A 22,231-nucleotide genomic window follows, 5' to 3' on the forward strand; every position below is an offset into this window, starting at 1 on the left:
TGGGGTAAAACAAAGCAGTAGGGATTCTGAGCGCCCCCGACCCACACCTCCATTCTGCCCCTGCAAATCAGGGAGACAGAGGATGAGACCCTTGAGTCTTGAGAAGAGAGGCCCTAGAAGAAAAAGCTCTATGGTGGGCAGTGTGTGTACATGTGTGTGTGTGTGTGGGGGGGGGGTGTCCCTGGAACCTGCTGTAGGCCAGGCAATGAGAGGCCTGGCTGAGGCAGATGCTGCTGTGGGGAGGGTATCAAGGGAGCTGTGGGAACAATGAAGTCATTAAATGACTGTATACCTAGAAAACCCAAGAGTCTCTAATAGAGAAACAGAAAGCAAAAACACATGCAGAAACAAAAGAAACAAAAGACTTTATTTGAATGAAGAAAAAAATTGATAAGGTTATTGGGTGCAAGGTAAATATTAAAAACCACTTTTCTCTGTTTTGAAAACAAACACATAAAAATGGAAATAGAAAAATATTCCATTGACAATATTGCCAAAAAGCACAAAATAGTTAGGAATAGATTAAACAAGAAAGGCACAGGGCTAACATGAAAAAAGCTTGTCGAAGGATTGAAAACAAGTTCTGAACAAATAGAGAGACATACCATAGTCTTGGATGGGAAGCTTTGATATCCCAGAAATGTCAAAACTCCCCAGATCAATTCCAAACAGCATGAAATGTTTATTTGGAAGAATTAATGCCTGAAAATAGCCAAAAATTTATGGATGATAATAGCAATGCAGGAGGACTTACCTTATACATCTCAGAACAAACTCTAAAATCAATCACTAGAGCACTAATAGAGGAATAGATCTAGATCAGTGAAATATACAGAGGAGGAAATCCAGAAATAGACACCAAACATATATCAGAATTTAATATTTGATAGAGTAACCTTTGATTATTTAGTAAATGATGCTGGCACAATCACTCTTCATCTGGAAGCAAAATTTGACCAATTACCCAACTGCATAATCAAAAATCCATTTCAGATTATTTAAAGATCTAAGTGTAAAAAAAATAAAAGAAGAAAAAAAATTTAGAAGACTATACGAACAATCTGAGTGAAACAATTGAATCAAGCTACAAAGGAGAAGTGAGGCCGAAAAGCATTGTGGGGCAAAGATACACAATCACAGTCAACAGACAAAGGAGAGCTTTGGAAAACATTTGTTATAAAAGTGCTAGATAAAGTTGAATAACTACAGTGTACAATGAGGTTTACAAATCGACAAGGAAAAGATAACAGAAAAATGGGCAAAGGATAAAAATGGATGTTTCATGGAAGAACCCATCCAAATGGCAAACAAGGAAACGAAAAGCTGCTCAGATCCAGCAGTAGAGAAATGTGATTTAATGTAACAATGAGAGGGCCGCCTGGGTGGGGGTGCCTGGGTGGCTGGCTGCCTTGGGCTCAGGCCAGGATCTCCTGGGATCAAGCCCCAAGTTGGGCTCTCTGAGCTCAGCAGGGAGTCTGCTTCTCCCTCTCCCATGGTGCTCCTGTTCTCTCTCTCTCTGTCTCAAATAAATAAAAATAAATCTTTAAAAAAAATAATAACAATGAGAGACGACTCTCTAGACGTCTCTCTTTATATCACCCGCATTCTGGCAGGGAAGTGCAGAAAAGATACTCTCATAAGTTGTTTATGGAAGGGTGAAACAGGACTCTTTTTAAAAAGTAAGCTTTATTAAAATCATATACATCATATATATAATATCTATCCATTGATCTAGAATTTTACCTGTAAGAACTTATCTGACAAATACAACTCCCAGAGATATGGGCATATGAACAAGGATGTTTTTGCAGCATGTTTATAGTTGAAAAAAAAAAAGATTAAAAAGTGAATGTTCCATTAAGTGGTAAACAGCTGAATAAATTATGGAATATTCACACTATGGAATATTATGTACCGTCAAAAATGAATTAGAGGGGAGGATTTCCTTGAAGTATTGTTCAATTAAAAAAGCAAGATGCAGGGGCAGCCCGGGTGGCTCAGTGGTTTAGCACCGCCTTCAGCCCACGGTGTGATCCTGGAGACCCGGGATCCAGTCCCATGTTGGGCTCCCCGCATGGAGCCTGCTTCTCCCTCTGCCTGTGTCTCTGTCTCTCTCTTTGTGTCTCTATGAATAAATAAATAAATAAATAAATAAATAAATAAATAAATAAATCTTAAAAAATAAAAGCAAGATGCAGGAAAACATACTTACTATGATCCTATTTTTATAAAACTATGATACATGTATGTGTGTATTCGCAAATAATTTAAATGTGTCTGTCAATGATAATTATGGAGAAAACACACAGGTGTTACTAAACCCACATAGATATGAGAAGGTTTGAAGTTACCTAGGATGGAAGAGAAGGGTTGGTCCAAGCTAATATGGTTAGTGCCGGAATGGAGGAGGGCGCCAAGCCCATGCTACCTGCCTCCCCCACCGGTCCCAGAATTCAAAAGCAAGGGTCTTTGGAACTGGACTCTCACCCTGCAGCCTAGCCCCCCCACCCCCACGCTGCTTGACTCCTGGGCCCCCTCCCTTGGCGATCACTCCCACTAATCTGTATGTGGCCTTTCCTATTTTTCTAGTGATTCTAGAATAGCACAGTCAACGCATTGAGAGGCAGAGAAGACAGAGAAGGTTTCAGTGGAGGGGGCTGCTTTCAGTGCATGAAAACTGGCCTCGGGGTCTAGCACGCGGCTCTTACCCTCCTGGGCATTCTGGCAACTCCACAGGAAGGAGGGCCAGAGGCGAGAAGGACTAATACTAATCCACTCTCTCAACAAGTCCTCCTCGAGGCTCAGCTTCTAGCCGGAGTCCTCAGGGAGGACATCTCAGCCTGCCCATCTCGACTACACCTCCCTGCTGTGTCCGGCATAGGACTCATCACAGGTGCCGTGCTGTCTTGATCCGAGTGCGCGTGTGTGCGCGTGCAAGCCCCGGTGTGAACGTGCATCTCCTCCAATAGGCAGCGAGTGCGGCGAGGGGCGGGATCGCGTTTGCCCAGCACCTAGTGTGAGTGAAGCCGCTTAAGAAACGTCCCTTGAATGTAGTAATTCGCTTACTCACTTGTTCTCCTTCTCATTGACTCACTCTTCTATTCATTCCTTTATACATTTATTCCCTTGTTCATTCCAGAAACATGTGCTATTGGCCAGTGATTTTTCCCTTGATCTGAGTCTTCCACTTTCTGGGGTGGCTTTCGGTGGGGCGCTGGAGGGTGGGGTGGGGTTGGGACATGACTGCCGAATTCCAGGAACACATCCACGGCTTGGATGAGTCCGAAGCTCTCCAGGGAAGGAAGGACGATTCCAGGAGGCTGGAAGGCTGGGATGGAAAGTGCTGAAGGTCCAGAGAGGACAAAGTTGGGAGTCTGGGGAGGAGGCTGGCATAGGCACACTCTTGTCTGCCCAGTCCAGACCCGAGTTTGCTTGGCTCCCGTTTGTTCTGCCTGGAAGAGCCTCTCCCCACCTCCGTGAGCTGAAATCCTAGCCTTCCCCGCCTGGCCAGCCCAGATGTGCTCCAAGCCTCCCTTCACTCCTCCAGCTGGAAGGGCCGCTCCCTGCTGCAAACAATCTTCCAGAGCACAAAATCTGGACCTCCCTCACGGCGCTGACCACTTCCTGCCTGTGATGTGGTGTGGCCTCTCCTTCCACCCAATAGGCAGAGGCCCTGTCTGGCTGTTCCCAGGAACCCTGCAGGGCCTGGCACAGAGTGGGTGCTCAAGCGACTCGGGCCTACAATGTGAACAGCACTGTGCATTTGGTGGGCAGTGACTATGACCCCGTTTTCGGGATGAGGAAATGGAGGCACAGACAAGTGGCGGGACTTGCCCTTACACCCAAAGCAGAGCCTAGACTTAGCCCTGCATTTCTGGTCCTGGAGGCGAGGCTCTTTCCAGGGCAGAGGGAGGTGGGAGGAGGGTGGGGTGGGGTGGGAGCTGGGTCCTGAGAACCAGCAGGCCAGAGAGATTTGAGTTCGAATGGCCAAGTTCAGGAAAAGCACAGCTGGGGAGGAGCCAAGGTATTTATTATGCTTGGTCTCCTGCTCCAAACAGAGCTGATGGATGGAGCTGCTCCAGTTCCTATAAACAGCTCGGGCCTCACTCCCTCTCTCTCCCCTCTGCTCCTCCCCACCCTCAGCTACCACGGCCCCAACTGCTTCTGGGTTAGGAGGGGGATGATCAAGGGAGGGAAAGGAGAGATGAAGAGGGGGAAGGAGGAAGGGAAGAGAAGGTAAGACAGGGTCCCAGAGGCAAGAAGAAAGTGGAGGGAAGTAGAGGATGTCGAGAGAAGATTTTTCCTTTGCCTCCTCACTGGTCACTGCTGCCCTGGGCAGACCACATCCTGCATCCCCCTCTGTGTCCTCCACGTCCCCTGCACCTGTCTGAGAAGCCCACGACCCCCTTCTCTATCTGAGGGCCGATCTTAATCCCTACAAGTGTCTAAGTCCTGCAGGGCTGGGGTCCTGCATTCAGGAAACCTTTTCTGAACTCACAGTCTGTGTTGGCTCACAGGGCCTGGGGACACAGAGAGGGCTGGGGTAGAACTTCCCTCCAGGAGTTCTTAATTTGGTGGCATATCAGGCAGAGATCCTCATCACTGTGGCCCACAGCAGCCTGGGGCTGTAGAGGAAAATCAGGGCAGACTCCCCAGAAGAGGTGGTACAGGCCAGGGTTGACATAGGAGTTTGGCAGGTGGGTCAGGGCGGGTGAGACATTTCAGGTGGAGAAGGTGGGAGAGAGCCTGGTGTTGGGAGGTGGGGAACCCCATGGTTAAGATTGCTGCTCTGGAGCAGGGCATACCTGGGTTCCAGTCTCAGCTCTCATGCTTTACAGCTGTGGGACCTTGAGTCTCAGTGTCTTTATTTTTTTAAGATTTTATTTATTCATTCATGAGAGACACAGACAGAAAGAGAGAGGCAGACACACAGGCAGAGGGAGAAGCAGGCTCCATGCAGGAAGCCTGATGCAGGACTCGATCCCGGGACCCCAGGATCACGCCCTGGGCTGAAGGCAGGCGCCAAACCACTGAGCCACCCAGGGATTCCCCAAGTCTCACTGTCTTTAAAATGAGGTTAATAGTAATAGGAATCTCTTCAAAGATGATAAGAATTGCATATAACAATGTACATCAACTGTTTGGTGTAGGGCCAACCCGGAAATGGCCAATAATTGTCAGCTCTGAGCACAGGGGCGGAGGTGGCCAGAGAGAGATGGACTGCAGGGTCCTTGTGAGCTGCCTGAAGGGCAGGGGCACAGAAAGCAGACCTTGCCTCCCTGGAGGGTGGGGGTAGGGGTGTGACAGCACAGGGGACCAAGAAGTTGAGGCAGTTCGTGGGCCCTGGGTGCTGCCTTCCTTCCCTCCTGCCCACCAGGCCTGTAGCCTGGCTCCTGCGGGGCCCCGCACCTCCAGGAGCCCCATAACAGCTTACTGAATTGAATGGGCTGGGTGACCTGGCACCGCAGGCTGCGACATGGGTAGCCGAGGGCCTCCCCTCTCTCTGGGACTTGCCGGATGCTCTGATGACCTAGTTGGCAGCTGTGTCCATGTTTGGCTGAAAACAGGAATTTCTGCCTTGTTGGGGGTCTTGGCCAGGTGAACAAACTCCCCTGTTTGCCAGGAAAAGGGGCCAGGGACCTGGTAGGCTCCAGCTGGATTGGAGGTCTGCAGAGCCCTGGGCTGAGTGCAGCCTATGCTCTTGACTTCCCTTAGGCCTTCACTGAGCACCTGCTGTGTGCCAGCGAACTGAGTCACATGCCTTCTCACCCCCCAGCCCCATCTATGAAATAGGCATTTAAAATTATCCTTTGGAGTAGGAACTGGGAGGGGAGAGGTCAGGGCCCAGAGAAGCTGCCATGGAGAAATCTCCAGGATGTTTGGGGGATAAAGGAGGTGGAGCATCACTGAGCTGGAATTTGTGGGAGAGGAAGTAAGGAAGGGAAAGTAGGTGCCGCCAAAGAGGGCAATGTCTGGGTGTCAGGCAGCTGAGATGGGGAGACAGGGCCACATGAGGACAGGCACAGGGGTCTGCAAAGTAGAGGGTGGGGAATGCCCTGCCCTCTTGACTCCACCTCAGAGCCCCTCAGCCCCACCCCCACCATGGGTGAAGTGGCTCTTGTCCCTTCCCCAGACCTCACAGCCCACACCCTCACCCTCCAGCTACCTTCCAGGAACCAGGAAAGCTCTTCTTCCTACCCTCACCCCCTGCTCCCTGGCTCTTCTTCCAAGGTCAGTCTTGAACTGCGGCCTGGCCACTCACTCAGTTCTCTGGCCATTGGGAGACCTTTAGCTCTCCAGCCGGGGAGGCCTCTGGGATTCAGGGTATCAGGGCCAGATGCTCAAGGCCGGCTGGGGCCGGAGCCAGAGATGTGGGCATCATTAGAGCAATGGAATGGCTATGACAATGAGGGTGATGACATTCCTGAGGGAAGACGGCCTGGGACAGAGTCCTGGTGATCGCCATTCAGATGGCTTGAGGAAGGTGATCCCGTAGCAGAGTCTGAAAAGGAGTGGACTGAGAGGAAGGCAGAAACCACGTGTGGGAGGCCTGGATGCCAGGAGAGTGTGCCAAGGGGAGGGCATGGGTGACAGGGATGATGGAGTGAGGGACCCCTGCAGCGAGGGGTCGAGAAGGGGCAGTCCAGAAGGTGCACAGAGTTCAGCAAAGGATCTTCTTGGTGACCTCAGCCAGGCCAGCGTGGGGGTGGGGTGGGTAAAGTTACCCCAGGCGAGTTGAGATTGGAGGGGAGAAGGAGGGGGCTACTTCGCCAAGAAGTTTACCCATGAAATAAGAGAAGGAAAGGGAAAATGGCTTAGGGGTCTTTTTACTATTTTTCAGATCGGCAAGTCTTCCACACAACCACTATGGGAAAGGAAATCACGGAGAGAGAAGAGAGCCTGCAGAGGGGGCCCCAGAGGGCGGGTAGGACAGACAGGATGGCCTCTGCCATGAGGCAGGGGGCTGGGCACAGGGGCTGCCCAAGCAGGAAGGGCAGGGTGGGGTCAGCACTGGTTGAGTGAGAGGATCAGGGGGATGGCAGAGGAATGAGGGCTGAGGCCCCAAGGGCAAGGGCGGTGAGGATCCAGAGCCTCAGTCTCCCCTCAGCGGCCCTCAGCCCATCTCCCCAGGGGTTTGCCATGAAGATTCAAAGTCCCGGATGGAAGTAGAGGGAGCAGGGTTCAAGTGGATGCAATAATGCCCATGATCCGCAACAAGGAGGACGCTGACAGGCCCCACTGTTTCTCCAAAATTATTTTTTTAATACATTCATGTGGGTTATACAAAGAGCTGGTCCCCAGGCCAGACTGTGGCCTGGCTCCTGGAGGTGAGAGCAGCATTGTGTAGTGTTTTCAAAGATCAGGCCTGAAGGGGCCCACCCCGTCACTCCAGGCCTGAGGAAGAGTGTTTCTGTGCAGTGAGCACCTGTGGTTGTGATTCCCAACCAGGACTGGGTCCACCTGGCTGCCCCACACACCACCAGGGCCCCAGGCTGGGGCCAGGACACCAGCTTCTAGCCCCAGCTCTGCCACTGACTCCCTGAGTCCTTGACCCTCTCTGGGCCTCAGTTTTCTTGTCTGTAAAATGGGGCAGAGAGAGGGCTGTTTTCATTGTCTCACACTTTACCAAGCACCATCATGAGCCAGACCACGGGCCAAGCATAGGTAAGATAGTGAAGACAACAACAGAGGGTCTTGGGCTACCCCCAGGGCTTCCTAGACAGCCCATGATTCCAAGGCCATGAGGAATAGAGGGTTATATCTAGATGGGTTTTTCTACCACTTTTCTAAGGGAAAAAGTCCCTGCATGATGAGGACCCAAAAGTGTTTGGGGCCAGCATTATCTTGTCATATGACAGCTGAGAGAGAAGAAAATCACTCAGGTCCAGCTCCCAATTTCCCTTGACACCCTCAATGAGGTCTGAATCCACTTTTGTCACAGGCTTTGCCACTGGCTCGTGAAGCTCTGAGCAAACTCCATTCTCTTCCTCAGTCTCAGTTTCCCTATCTGTACAATGGGAAGGTTGGACTCAATGGTCTCAAACTGCCAGCTGTGCTCAATAGAGGACCAGGGAATGCAGGAGCAAGAGAAAAAGATGAACACACATCGGTCTACAAAGGAGGGAATAAGGGAAACTGAGGCAGAGAAGGAGAAGAGAGCCTGTGTCTGCCTGCCTGGGAGAGAGGAGGGAGAGGAGTGGGTGGGAATGTGCAGCACAGGATGCTCCCAGGCCCTGCTCCCTCAATGTGGGGCCGTTTCCTGTCCACCTAATAGCAGACAGCCCCCGCAGTGGCAAAGGGCAGGCCCTGGAGACAGGAGGATTTTAGCCTGAATCTCAGGTATGGCATTTCTTAGCTGGAGGACCCTGGAGGGAGTTTTTGTAAAATGGGTTAAAATACCAACCTCAGAGGGCTGTCCGAAAGAGGCTGCCAATGTTCCAGCTGCCAACAAGCCTGGTGCAGAACAGAACCGGATCGCTTAGGTTCTGACTCCTGGCTCATCAGCCGGGGTGGGGCTGGGGATGAACAAGGGGCCTGCGTAGGGAGCTGGGGGGCTAGGGCAATTGTGTGCAACCCCAGCATGCTAGGCAGGGAAAGAGCCTGTCAGGAGCAGGAAATGGAATGGTCCAGCACAGGGCCAGAACCCGGGCAACAGCCTCTTAATCAGGCTCTGCTGGAGCCGCTGTGGCCTCAGAGCTGAATCCAAGATGTACTCATGTGGCTCCAGTTCTTTTCCGGTCACAAGCTCTACATGTTCCAAAGAAGCTGAAAGTCATTATTGGAAGATGTGACAAACAGTCTGCTTGGAAACGTCTCAGACCAGTCTTGTTGGTCTTGTCCCTCCTGTGCTCCGGCCCCACCGGGGCAGGACTCTCCATAACTCAGCAGCCCTGGAACTTCCACACTCGGCGTGGTCACTGCATGGCTTTGGGACCACCTCCCCACCAGGACTGGGGGACACTCGAGGGCAGGGATGTGTCTCATTCACCAGCGTCCCCAGTGCCCAGAGCAGGATGTGGCACAAAACATGCTTGGCAAACATGTGTCGGTCAGATCTGTCAACCTTATTCTCTGTCACTCCTGAAACTGCCTGACTTCCGGCTGCCACAGCTGGACCACATGTGTGGCCTGGGAAGTGGGTTGCCTACCAGTACAGCACGACATAAGGGAAGGAGCCCTGGGCGGGGAGTTAGAGACCAGAGTTCTCAGACTCTGGCTCACTGTGTGACCTTGGGTCAGTCCCCACCCTTGTCCGTGCCTCCGGCACCCCAGCTGACCTGGGAGGTCTCCAGGCTGAGCTGTCCCGCAGCTCCTGGCTTCCCTAAGCTTTGTACTGTTGGTTGAACTTCTGCCGACGGACGCAGCAACAAGTGGCCAGTGTGGTGAGGAGGATGGCAGAGACCAGTGCAAAAGTGAGGATGATAATGAGGTTGACATTCTTGAGTCCCCCTTTCTCACAGTCCTCAGGACGCACGTGGCTCAGGGATACCTCCTCCTGGGAGCCAAAGCGGCAGGTCAGGTCCTGGGTGGCATCCACGTCCACACGGCCCTGGTGCAGCTGGGCAGCCAGCCAGGCATTGCCACAGCAGCTCAGTGGATTCCCCTGCAGGTAGAGGCGCCGGAGGCTGGTCTCCAGGCCGCCCATGGCGCTGCCCGGCAGCAGGCTGAAACTGTTGTTCCGCAGGTCCAGTACCTCCAAGGACACGGCCTGTGTCCAGGCAGGCAGGTGGCTCAGGCGGTTCTCGGCAAGATTGAGCTGCTTAAGGCAGCTGAAGCAGGGCAGGTCTACTTGCAGGATGGCTAGCCCATTGCCCTGCAGGGCCAGGACCTCCAAGGAGGCCTCCAGGCCCGCCAAGGCCCCCGTGACCACATCCAGCCCTGGGTTTGCAGAAAGGTCCAGCTCGGTAAGTGGCGTGTGGAGGAAGGCACCCGCCTGGAGCATCTCCATCTCATTGTCCACCAGGTTCAGGACTCGGAGGGAGGAGATGCCAGAGAAGGCCACACATCCTGAGGGGCTGGGCTCACCTGGCCCCCCACAAGGCCTGACCCGGTTTCCCTGAAGGTTAAGCCTCTGCAGATTGGCCAGGCCACCAAAAGTGTAGGGGGGCAGGTCCCGCAGGGCATTGTCCTGGAGGAGCAGCGTCCGCAGAGACCCCAGGGCCCTGGAGCCCAGCTCTAGCGTCTCCAGCGCGTTGTGGCCGATGTCCAGGTACACAAGGCAAGGCAGGAAGCCCGCGCGCTGCACCTGGAAGGCTCGCAAACAGTTCCGGCTGAGATTCAGGAAGCGAAGGGAGGTCAGGTGCTCGAGAAAGCCCTCAGGAACCAGCTCAATCTCATTGTAGCTCAAATCCAGGTTCAAGAGCTGGGAGAGGGGGTGGGTGCTGGCGTTGCGGCTGGGGTGGGAGAAGGGCAAGGCCGACCAGCCCTCTGAAGGCGCGTGGATGCCCTCGCCCCCCTGGGATGGCCCTGCAGGGAGCCGGATGAGGTTGTTGGACATGTTCAGGTAGATGAGTCGCGGGAGCGCAGCCAAGTCCGGGAAGCGGAGCAGTCTGTTCTCCCGCAGGTCGAGCCAGGCCAGCTGGTACTCAGCCTGGGGCTCTGGGGCCACCTGAAAGGCCTCGATGCTGTTGCAGCTCAGGTCCAGTACCCGCAGCTGCTGGAGACTGAAGTCGGAGATGCAGGTGAGGGAATTCCTGGACAGATTCAGGTGGGCCAGGTGGGGTAGGGCCTCGAAAGCACCGTCCTCGATGTCCATGAGCACGTTGCTGTGGAGGTCGAGCCGCTCCAGCGCGGGCGTGCCCCGGAACGTGTGGCGGGCCAGGCGAGTCAGGCTGTTCTCGGCCAGCGAGAGGGTGCGCAGGGCGGGCGCCTCCCCGAGCAGCTGCTCCACCAGGCCACTGTACAGGCTGTTCCCGGACAGGTCCAGAGATGTCACATGAGGCAGGGGGCCCAGGCTGGGGGCGTTCAGCATGGTGCCCACTGCCAGGTTGTTGTGGGCCAGGTTGAGGTGCTCCAGGTGGGGCAGGGCCTGGAAGACCCCGGTGTAGATGAAGCTGATCTCATTGGTGCTCAGGTCCAGGCGTCGAAGTGCTGTGTAGAAGCCCAGGGGTGAGGCCAGGATGCTCTGCAGCTGGTTCCCAGATAGGTTGAGGGCCTCGATGTCCAGCGGGAGCATCGAGGGGACCTGGAGCAGGCCAAGACCCTGGCACAAGACCTCCTTGTCTACCTGGGGTGGGTTGGAGAGGTCAGGGAGAGCAGTGGGCATTAGTGGACACAGTAAGGGGAGGAACCAGACACATCTTCTAGGAAGGATGTCTCAACCCCAACCCCTACCCAACCCCCAGCCTAGCTTAGCTAGGCCTCTCCTCTGGCTCCCAAGATGCTCCACATTCCTCCACCCCAGCCCAATCATCTCTCATCTGGATGATCCCTAGCTTTCTCCGTGCCCCTGTCTCTGGCACTCAGTACTGTGCTGGGTATCAGGGAGGGACTTAAGGAAGTTTGATGGATACACAGACATAGAAATGACAGACAGACAAGAGGACAGATGAACTCACAAAACACCCTACACTGACTATTGCCCCATTTTACAGGAAACTAAGCCATATATCACCCAGAACCACCCCAAGCCAGAGAATAATAGGACTGAGCAGGAACCTGGGGCCTTCTGGTTCACATCCTGGGTTCCTTTTATGTGCTCAGATAGTTAAATTTACCCAACTGCTGTTACACCAGAAACCATTTTGGGGGAGAAATGTTTCCAAAATGCAATTTGCACTCCTCTCAACAGTTTTTATTTGGGCCTCCTACCCTCAGACCTCATTCAAGCCCTCATTCCATGGGGCAGAGTCCCGGGTCCTAGTGCCTGCCTTTCTCACTGCCTATCCCCAGATGAGACCTCCTTTTTGCTGCTGCTACCTGACCCACTTCCATCAGTGGCCTTGCCCACCATGGCCTGGTCCAGACTGGCCCCTGGAGAGGGGAGGGGGTAGGAAGCAGGGGAAACATGGCCAGGGTCCCAACCCACCTTCTTTGGTGACAAGACTAGGATTTTGCTGTGTGAGCCTCACCAAGTCACATTACCACTCCAGGCTTCTTATCCACAGAGTAACACCTTTCCCCAGCACTGACTCAGTGTATTACATTTTATTTAGCTCGTTCAGGCCCACTGTCTCACTGGAGCCTCACAAAAGCAAGCCCATCAGATATGGTCACCCCTCTTTTCAGAAACCCAAACTCAGAGAGGGTAGGGGGCTCTGAGATCACTCAGCTGAGGAGGAGCAGAGCTGGGGTTTGAACGTATATCTGTTTTAGAGCCAAAGGCCAACTTTGTCCTCCTAGCACATGTGACTTCGAAGGAGCCCGAGTTTTTCTTTTTTTTCTGTGCAAATACAATCTCCCTCTCATCTTTTCAAAGAGCCCAGGAATCCAGACTTTTCCAGGAAATGGTCTGACTTCCACAACCACCCAGTGCAGGCCCACTCCTACCCCGGACTCTCTGTATCCACAGACCCCTTCTGACCTCTCCAACTGCCAAATTCCTGGCAATTGCTACAAGAAACCTCCTCTCCATGCTACTCTCTGCTTAAACCCTCCAGGGCAAGTCCAGGACCCTCAGCAGGTTTTAAGGCTGTTTTTAGCCCCTGCAGACCTGTCTCCTCTCCTCCCAGCCCCCTCCAGCCCAGCCCTTGCTGCAGTGACCACACCTGACCACTGCCCTCTGTGCCCTCCCACACCTGCCTCTGGGCCTCCTCCCTGCTGGTCCCCACTCTGGTTATCCTTACCCCTCCCCACCCAGATCTGCAGGGCTTGAGCTTGGTGTTTGGGGCACTGAGCCTGGAGGTGGGGAGCCCTCCCTGGGCTCTGAGGGAGTACCACAGCCCTGTGCTCCCTCTCTCATAGCTCTGGCTCCTGACTGTGGCAGTCTGGGCAGGACATGCTAGGCAGGGAGCTCAGAGTCAACAGGGGTCGGTGTGATGGATGTGGATGCCTTGGACCTGGCCCACTAAAGGTACTCAATAAATTTTTTCAATGAATGAAAGAGTCACGGACACCACAGTGGCTTGGTAAAGGGCTAAGGGACTGAATCATCACCTTTCTAAAAGGAAAAAAAAGAGAATCCATGTATTCTAACCAGAGTTAAAGACCAGTAGAGTAAAAAAGACTCTGGCTTGCCCACTTCCCAGATGGGGAGACAAAACTGAAGACAGCAGTGACCAGCACAAGGTCACAGTGAGTGGCGGAGTCCATGGAGCAGGAACACCAGCCTGGGCGCTCCCTGCCGGCCCAGCTCTCAGCTCCTTCCCCAGAGCTCCAAGGTGTGTGGGAGGGCGGGAGTGGGATGGGGGGCACAGACCTGCCCTCATGGGGCACCTGACTAATCAGTTGTCCTGGTCCTGGCAGTCCAGTCACTTGGCCCTAGCACCTCCAGCCAAGCAGCATCCTCGAGGGTATCGGGCAGCTGAATGCCCCTCTAAACCACATACCTAGCCCGGCCACCTTGCCAGCCCTGCCTGGCTCTTGCCCCTTGTCCCTCACAACGTCTCCACCAGCTTGGGCCACTAGGTACAGCCTCCTCATCCCTATCCTCAGCAACCCGGCCCATCCTGACTTGAGAAAGAAACAGCAAAAGGAACACCATGACCACCACTGTCATGGCACACTAGTTCTGTGGCAGGCTCCATGGCTGGGTACACAGACCCCTTGCCTCGTTTAATCCTGGCATGCATTATTTACCCTGTTGAACCCACCTAAGGAAACTGAGACTCAGGGGTGAGCTTCCCCTGGATCAGAGAGTCAGAGGCGCCCAAGTACCAGTGCAAGTTCCTTTTCCTACTGTTCTTCAGCACAGTATATAGTATCAGCCAGCACTTACTGAGCATTTGCTGGGGGGGCACTGTACTGGGACCCTCGTTACCCCCACTCTGCCTCACCTCAGGATATTAAAAGCTGCCAGGACACCAGCCTCTGAGAGCTGAGCCAGGACACAAAGCTGGCCAAGCCCAGGGCCTAATACTTGCTTTCTACCCCAGTGCCCATGAGGCCCAGCGGGGGCTGCTGGTAGGCAGGGCGGCACTGGGCTGCCCAACCAGGAGGAAGCTTGCAGGCCAGGGTGGCTCACAGAACTTGGTTTCTAAGGGTGCCCACTGCTCCCTGAGCTCTGAGCTTCCAGACAGAGCCAAGTTCAGAGCTGCCCTTGGACAACCTGCTACCCAAGAAGAAGTTCTTGGTCCAGCAAGTGAGACAGGCTTGGATGCATTCACCAGCTATCCCATTTGCTCAGTATGAGAGTCCAGGACGGGGAGCAAACAGAAGCACATCAGCCTGGGAGCGGTCAGGGTGGGGCTTTCTGGAGGAGGCAGCTTTGGATCTGAGCAGCAATGAGTGAGAGGTGTCCCACCAGGAAAGCAGCATTTGGGCCCAAGTCAAGAAAAGGGGATTTGGCCCAGGAGGGACCCCGCTAGCCAACCTCTAGTTCCCTACACATACACATATTCTATATCACCCAGGGGGTCTGCTGCCCTGCAGGGGCAACTTGGGGAAATAGAGTCCAATCTCAGCCCCACTGGTCCTAGCCGGTTGAACCTGGACAAGCCATCTAACCTCTCTAAACCACAATTTCCAATTCTATCAAATGAGATAGAATGGTACTTACCTGACAGGATTCAGAGTACATAATAAAGTGCTTAAACATCCTAGCAGGTACTCATTAAATGCAAGGTTTAAATGTGTTCAATGCATTCCCTTTCCTCTTCTAACTCCTCTGACTTCTGGCCTGTAGGGCTGGGACAGGAGGACAGTCTCGGGGGCTTAGCCCACCTGGGTGGGGCTGCTTACCATCTTACAGGGCACCTTGTCTCGTTGGGAGGTGGCCAGGCCCAGGGTCAGCAGGGCCAGAAGCAGCAGGATCTGGTGGCTCATGGCTCTGCAGAGGGTGGGGAGAAAAGGGGAACACTGTAAGACCACTGGTTTCCACTGCCAGCCCCCATTGCTCCCATCCTTCAGGGAGCCCCACATCACAGCCAGAGCTGGACAAAAGGTGCTGTGAGTGAGGCAGCCATGGGTGCTGGGGTCTGTAGCCTATCCCAGAGGGTCTCTAGTGCTGGGCCAAGGAGCTAAGCTGTCACTCCAGACAGCGAGAGCTTTGAAGCAGCGGTGACTTGGTCAGATGCAGGTTTCAAAAGACCCTACCTGCTGGAAGACCACCTGGAGGGGGTGAGCAGGAGACAGAGGGACTCTAAGGGCTGCCCTGGGCCAAGCTCAGGGCTGGGATGGGGTGAGCTGGGTAGCTAGGCCTCTGACTACATTTCCACCCAGGTCAGAAGCAGATCCCCCATCTTACTTTCTTAGGCCCTCGAACGGAATTCCTCAATCCCCCCACCCCTGGACTTTTATTTTGCCCTTTTTCTTTTGATTTTCTGATTCTGGAGTCCCTGCCATTGTTTGAAGGCTGGGCCTGGAGCCCTGACAGGAAGCTCCGCCAGGAGGCCTACCCTGCCCCCAGCACTGTTGCTGTGGACTTCCCCAGGAGTAGGCTCCAGGCTCTTTACTTTCACTGAAGTTACCGCCAGTGCAGGGGGCCACTCAGACCTGCTGGTGTCTTCTCTGTGTGCAGCTGAGGTGGAGTAAGGGCAACCTCACAGGCCCTGAGCAGAGTTGATTCCCTGTGCTGTTAGGGGCTCACTCACTGAGGACCTGGGCCAAGTGCTAGGAGTACACATCAAGCCTTTTCTTTTCTTTCTTTTTCTCTTCTCTTCTCTTCTCTTCTCTTTTTCTTTCTTTCTTTCTTTCTTTCTTTCTTTCTTTCTTTCTTTCTTTCTTTCTTTTCTTTCTTTCTCTCTTTTTCTCTTTATTTCTCTCTCTCTCTCTCTCTCTCTTTCCTTCTTTCTTCCTTTCATACTTTAACTGAATGCCTCCTCAAGTTTGGCTCTGTCCTCCGACCTGGGGCCATAATTAAATGCAGAGAAGTGTCAGAATGCATACTGAGTGTTAACAAGGGAGGACACATAAAGCCTTCCAAGAGCACTAGACTCAGTCACCCGTAACTGCTCTCTTTCCCTCCACTGACCTGCTCCTGCTCCTATGGGGCCTTGTACAAGTCTTGAACCTCAGTTTCCTCTTTCCAGGTTAATGCCAATTTGCCTAAGTTTTGCTAAAGATCAAATGAAAGTGCCCTTACAAAGCCCTTATCACGCACCAGGCACTCTTCTCGATACTTTACATGTATTAACTCACTTAATCCTCATAGTAATCCAAGGACTTGGTTCTAGGATGACGATTCCCATTTTGCAGATGGGGAAACCGAGACTTGGAGAGATCAAGTAGCAGGACCAAGGCTACACAGCTTACTAGTGGCAGGCCCAGCAATCTGTACCCTGAACCTCTACGCTAGAAGGTTACTCAATAAATGAGAGCTGAGTTGCAACTCTGAAGGGTGCTTTAGAAGAAGAAGCATCTATAGGACCTGTGAGGGCTAGGTCTTCGACTTTTAGGATCCACTACTATCCTTGTGATGAATTTTAAGTGAAGATGGCTACTCTGAGGCTCTTTCTCACCCAAACACACACGGGCCACCATGCTGTGTTTTCAACCCCATTCCCTGGGTTCAGCTCGGGGCCTTGGGCCCCCTGCCCCCCACAGCTGCTCGCCTCTCACCTGTGTTCACAGGAAATTTGGTTCTGCTGTTTAAAAAGCAGAACATCACCACCCATTTGAAAGCTAGTGTGTTCAGAATTGAATGGAAACCTCTCACTGGGACCTTTGAGGCCCTTGGGGAGCGTGCCTGCCCAGCCAGCTCTTCCCCCTCGGCTTCACTTCTCACTGTCCCCTCTCCCACTCTGGCTTATGGCAGCCTCCTATTTCCTTCGGTTCTGTGAGCACCTTTTCACTGCCCTAAACCTTCACTTCCTCCCCTCTCTTGTGCTGAATGCCTCCTCATCCTCTGGGTTTCAGCTTAGATATCACTTCCTCCAGGAAGCCCTCTCTGATTCCCCAAGGCTGGCCGATGTATAGCTCATCCTCCAGGTTCCACAGACTCTGAGGTTCCAGTGGGCACAGCACTGAGCTCTGCGGGGTTAGTTCCTCTGACCCACTCCTGTGGGAAGTGGCCCAGGGCAAAGAGGACTCAGTCTCCCCTGGGATCCATCTCACATCACCAGGCAGGCCAGGGAGCCACTGAGAACTGACACAAGGTGACGGTGGCAAGAGCACTCCTTCTGGACTCTCCCTTCATCTCCCAGACACACTCCTTCCCATCAGCAGGTTACGTCTGCCCTACCTGAAAAACAGACGCTGGGTCGGCTACCTCCCTCCTCCACCACCGCTCCGCACTGAGGTACCACCACAGCCCTGGGCTCGAAAGCAGCAACAGCCCCGCTCCCACCCTGGCCCCTCCAGGTTGTCCTCTATACACAGCCAGGCTGATGCCTTTAAATCATGTATTGGAGCGTGACTCTCACTGCTTGAGCACTTCCAATAAAATCCAAGCTTTACACAATCTCCTCCCTGACCACATCTCCCATTTGCCTTGCCCTTACCAAATTCTAGCTTTCTCACCATTCCTCAAACATAGCAAGTGCATTCCTACCCCAGGGCCTTTGCCCCTGCTACTCTCTCTGCCTGGAATGCTATTCTCTGGATTCTCACACATTTCATTGTTTCCTTGCATTGATCACTTCCTGCAAATGTATTTCTGATTCTATGAGAACAGGGGTCTATTAAGTGGTGCTCACCAAACATCTATTGAAAGAATGGCAAAGAGAGGGGTAGAAGCTCTACTTCAGGGGGCTGTGAGGTCAGGACAGGAGGGACCTGGCTTAGTTCTGAACCTGAAGGCGGTGCTGCTCAAAGGCGCCCTCACCAGCCCCTCTTCTGCCTGCCAAATCTCTCCCCACCCCCAAGGTGGGCATCTGTGCATCCTGCAGAAGTCCCTCTAGCATGGGGAAATCTGCCCTGGCATCTCATCTGTGGGCACCCTTCAGGACTGCCCCAGACTCGGTGTGTAGCATGTGACTTTCAATAGGGAAGACTGTGGTCACTTAGACCCAGGCTTACATCCAGACACTACTGTGTATTGCGCTCCCCAGGTAAGTCCCTTAACCTTTCAGGGCCTAAGTGTCCCATCTGTACAGCAAGTCTCCTGGTGGCTGTTCTGCCACTGGCTTCCCCTAACCATTGTGATGATAAAGCTGAGAATGGTAATGAAGGTGTCCTGGACACACGGTCTTTCCCACCTGGGGCAATGACCCAGAGGGCCAAACGGCACAGGTGAGGCATGCCGAGGATAGGGGCCCCAGGCCTGCAGACTAGTAGCCTAGGCAAGAGAAGGCAGGAGACATTTCAGGACTCTGGGAGGACCAATACCAGAAAATACCCGAGTGTGTGTGTGAGTGTGTGTGTATGTGAGAGAGAGGGAGGGAGAGTGTGTGTGTCAGGGGGGCAATGCCTACTATTGTAATAAGCCTATCCCTACTATTTCAGGGTGTTAGACACTCTTCTAAGCACATGATCTGTATTATCTCATTTGAAGTCACAACCCAATAAGGTGGTTACCATAATTTCCATTTTACAGATGAGAAAACTGACGTTCAGAAAGAGACCTAGCACACAGTTAGCCGGCTCATAAGCATTTGAGGGTGGGGGTGGGGGGTTAGCCCAGGTCTACATGACCCAAAGGCTGTGTTTTCTCCATCAGGTGCCTAGTAGCCTGCTCCCTATAGAACTGTCCTTATTTTGCCCATGAGGAAAATGAAGCTCAGAGAGGTGACTTACCCAAAGTCACACAGGCCGTAAATAGATGAATTCAGAATCTGGTCGGTCTGCCTCCAGAGCAAATGTTTCCACTACAGCAGGCCAAGATCTCCCTCCCTAACCACATCCAGCGACCCCCCACCGGCACCCCTACCACCCCTACCGACAGGCAGGCTCCCAGGGCTGGGCTCTGGGGTGCTCCTCTCCCTCCTCTCAGCCCCAGTCACCAGCAGAGTGGGGTCCTGGGAGAGCTGCTGTGGACGTTCATACCAAGCAGTGAATCACTAAGGGCAAGCCCCATTCTGGAGACATGTGCATCCCACGGGGGAATTAGACCTTAACCCAAAGGAATGTAGCTGTGATGGCGGAATTTCAGGCAGCTCGGGTGGGGGTGGGGGTCGGGGTCCCTCACATCTTACCACTCACCAAGGAGGCCGGCTTGCGAGCCCCTCGGGGAGAGGTGGGTGCCCCTCCGCCCGGCCCCAATCCCACCCCAGAGTCGGGCCAGCTGCTAGGTGCGGTGCGCGGGGACGCGCCCGGCCGGCGGAGTCCCGCGGCGGTAAGAGCCTTGGATTCAAATCCTGCTCTGCCCTCGACTGGCTGTGAGTTCCCGGGAAAGTGCGTGCCGGCCCTGCTGCCGCAGTTTTGCCATCTGTCAAATAGGAACGCCGGCCTCCGCCTTCGCGGGAAAGAGCAGCTGCGACGGGAGCCTCGGGGGCGAGGGCGGGTCCTGCCGGGCTCGGCGCGTGGGGGGGGGGGGGGCGAGGCGCCCGGGATGGAGCCGCGGCGGCCGGCGCTCTGCAGGGGCGCACGGCGGGGTCCCCCGGCCCGGCCCCGTCCCGTCCCGTCCCCGTCCCCGTCCCCGTCCCCGTCCCCGGGCGGCACCTCGCCGGCGGGCGCTCCTACCTGGCTCAGCGCGGCCGCCGCTCCTCTGGCGCGCAGCCCCGGCACATCTTGCGCAAACCTGCCGCCCAGACCCCGGGGTCACGGCCCGCGGCGGCCCGCGGCTGCTCCACCGCCCCACGGGAACCCGACCCGCGAGGGGGCGGCTCGGGCTCCAATTTAAATACCTCTCCCGCCGACCCGCCCCACCACGCCCCCCCGGCCCCGCTGCGGGGTCCTAGCGCCCGGCCGGCGCGCCCCCGCGTGACTCGGTTTCTCCGGAACGCGCGAGGCGGCGAAGCATCTTCCCGCTGGAACCCGGCTGGGGGGGCGGGGAGGCAGGGGGCGGGATGGAAGGGCCGGGTGGGGGGCGCTGGGGAGGCGCCGGCGGGCGGCGGGCGAGGCCGCCCCGACCGCCGCACGTGCAGCTCGTGGCCCCGCGGGGTCCGGAGGGGAGGGAGCGGGGGTGGGGGGGTGGGGGGGGCTCTAGGAGCTGCAGGTCCGCAGAGGAAATCCGGCCTGGCCCCGATTTCCCCCGCTGCCGGCGCCGCCGCACTTAGGGGTGGGCAAACAGGAGAGGTGCCGGCGGGGCTGAACGCGGAAGGAAATGACCCTTCACTGGCCCTGGGGCGGCCACAGGGTTCCCCACGCCGCGGCCACCCCCTCGGCCGAGTCCTGGCAGGTCACTTCCCCTCTCTGATTGTGCTCTTGTATCCACGCTCGCCTTCCTCCATCAGCTCCGGGACCCTGAAGCAGTCCTGTGAAATGGTACCGTCGAAGTCCCCAGTTCTCAGATGGAGAAACTGAGGCTAGGGATGGGAGGGGAAGCATAGATAAAAACCAGTTGTCTGGGACTAGTAAGGTCCCCATTTATGTTTGGGGAAACTGAGTCTCAGGAAGGTTACATGGCGTACCTAGAGTCCCACAGCCTGTTAGAGCGGGGATCTGAGCCCCATCTGTCCACAAAGCTAAGTCCAGGCCCATCTGGGTGCTCTCTTCCAGGCACCACCTTGCTCAGGTTGGTTTCCAGTGCCGAGGGAAAGTGGCCTGGTGGTAGTCTTGTCTTTTGCATTAGAGGTTGAGGCATGTCTACCTCTAAAGCCACCCCTTCTCCTAGATGCCTTGGCCCTCGGTAGTCACAGGTGCTCTGCCCTGCTAGGTGTTGACCCAAGGGTGAGGGTGCCTGGGAGACAAAGCTCATGGCCCTCCTCTGGGCCCTGGTTCCAAGGATAGAATTGTTTCCCTTCCCAGCCCTGAGTGTGACACAGGGTGCCCCATTTTACAGATGGGAAAGTGACCACCCAAAGCCTTGTGGTAAATCAGGGTAAAGCTGGGAGTAGAAGCTGGAATCCCTGAGTCCCTAGGTGGCTGCCATCGTTACTTCCTCCCAACTGGCTCACTGTGGGTACAGGCCTGTGTAGATGGGGACAGTCCAGAGAGGACAAACTTGATAGCACGTGGCCCAGGAAGGAGGTCAGGGAAATCTTCCCTAAGGAGAGGCCTGAACAGCAATGAAAGCATGAGTAGGAAAGGGTGCAGGAACAGGGAAAGATGTCTAAACCTCCCCCCCTGTCCCTCTTGGCCACTGGAGAGCTCAGATTTATGCGCATGGAGGTCCCAGCTCCTCACCCCAAACCTCTCTCTGGACTCCAGTGCTCTTCAGGTGAACTGGAGCCTCTGTATCCCTGTCTGTGAAGTGAGGAAGATAGTAGCTACTTCTTGGGGTTGGTGCCAGAATGAAGTATGGCGAACCAGCCTGGAGCCTGGACCCGGTGCATGTCAGGTAACTTCTTGCTGTGTTTATTGGTGATACCTCTACTGGCTTCCTTTTCCAGATCCTTGTCCAAGGGGCCAAACATCCAGAAAGTACTTCGTGACATCCCAACAGCATGGGCAGAGCATGGCTGAGCCGGACTCAAGCATTTCCCAGGTTCTCCCTCATGACCTGCTCCTGCCACATCCAGGCCCAGGCCGGCTGAGAGCCAGCTTATTTTTCCTGAGCTGCTGCCAAGCAGAAACCACTGGGCTGGCACAGAGCTTTGACTGGTGTTGGGGTAGGGCGGGGCTGGGGCTCTGACAGGCTAGGGGACAGCAGTCGGCCTCCCACACACCTCCAAAGGCTGTGGTTGTGGTTAGTTAGTTCATGGGGTTCCACCTCACTCAGTGCCCGGATGGGGCTCCCCAAGAGTTGGAGACGGATGGGCAACCAAGTGTGCCTACCTGCCATAGGTGCCCCTTGGGCCTGGTGGCCAAAAGCCAAGAACGCACGTGCTCAGCCACCCCTCCCTTCATCTCCTCACTTCTTTGGCAGTCACGTCACTGTGTGACTTTTGGCAGGTTGCTTGATCTTTCTAAACGCAGTTTGCGGATCTGCAAAGGGAGACTAATAGCATCTGACGTCATGGCTTGCTGTGTATGTAAAGTACCTGGTCAGAGAGGCCTGGCCCACGGCACTTGCTAGGTAAACATGACCTCCTTGCCCTGATGGGCCGCAGAAAGCTGAAGAGTAAAAATGTCCAGAACCTACCCTCATGGAGCTCACAGACCAGACGGGAGGCAGATGAGAATGGAGGACGGTTGAGTTCACAGGCCTCGAAGG

At 54.7% G+C, this 22,231-nt stretch overlaps 1 protein-coding gene across 6 annotated transcripts; it reads right to left on the reverse strand.

Annotated features, from left to right (window-relative positions):
• Nucleotides 1-383: 383 nt before the first annotated feature.
• On the reverse strand, nucleotides 384-19,787 carry LRRC32 (leucine rich repeat containing 32). Of its 6 annotated transcripts, XR_013362273.1 has the most exons (4): nucleotides 15,592-15,804; nucleotides 14,839-14,926; nucleotides 8,405-11,227; nucleotides 384-2,125 (listed from the first exon to the last, which is right to left on the reverse strand). XR_013362273.1 is itself a non-coding variant. In XM_077867123.1 (3 exons), the coding sequence occupies exons 2-3, from the start codon at nucleotides 14,920-14,922 to the stop codon at nucleotides 9,323-9,325; spliced, it is 1,989 nt and encodes a 662-aa protein (XP_077723249.1). In that variant the 5' UTR covers nucleotides 14,923-14,926; nucleotides 19,657-19,787; the 3' UTR covers nucleotides 7,241-9,322. The 6 variants fall into 6 exon arrangements, 5 of the variants coding, with proteins under 5 accessions (XP_077723249.1, XP_077723251.1, XP_077723252.1 ...); XM_077867123.1 differs by lacking the exons at nucleotides 384-2,125; nucleotides 15,592-15,804 and adding an exon at nucleotides 19,657-19,787 and having other exon boundaries at nucleotides 7,241-11,227; XM_077867125.1 differs by lacking the exon at nucleotides 384-2,125 and having other exon boundaries at nucleotides 7,241-11,227; nucleotides 15,690-15,820.
• Between the last annotated feature and the right edge of the window lie 2,444 nt (nucleotides 19,788-22,231).

Source organism: Canis aureus, chromosome 23 (genome assembly GCF_053574225.1).
Source record: "Canis aureus isolate CA01 chromosome 23, VMU_Caureus_v.1.0, whole genome shotgun sequence".
Classification (NCBI taxonomy): domain Eukaryota; kingdom Metazoa; phylum Chordata; class Mammalia; order Carnivora; family Canidae; genus Canis; species Canis aureus.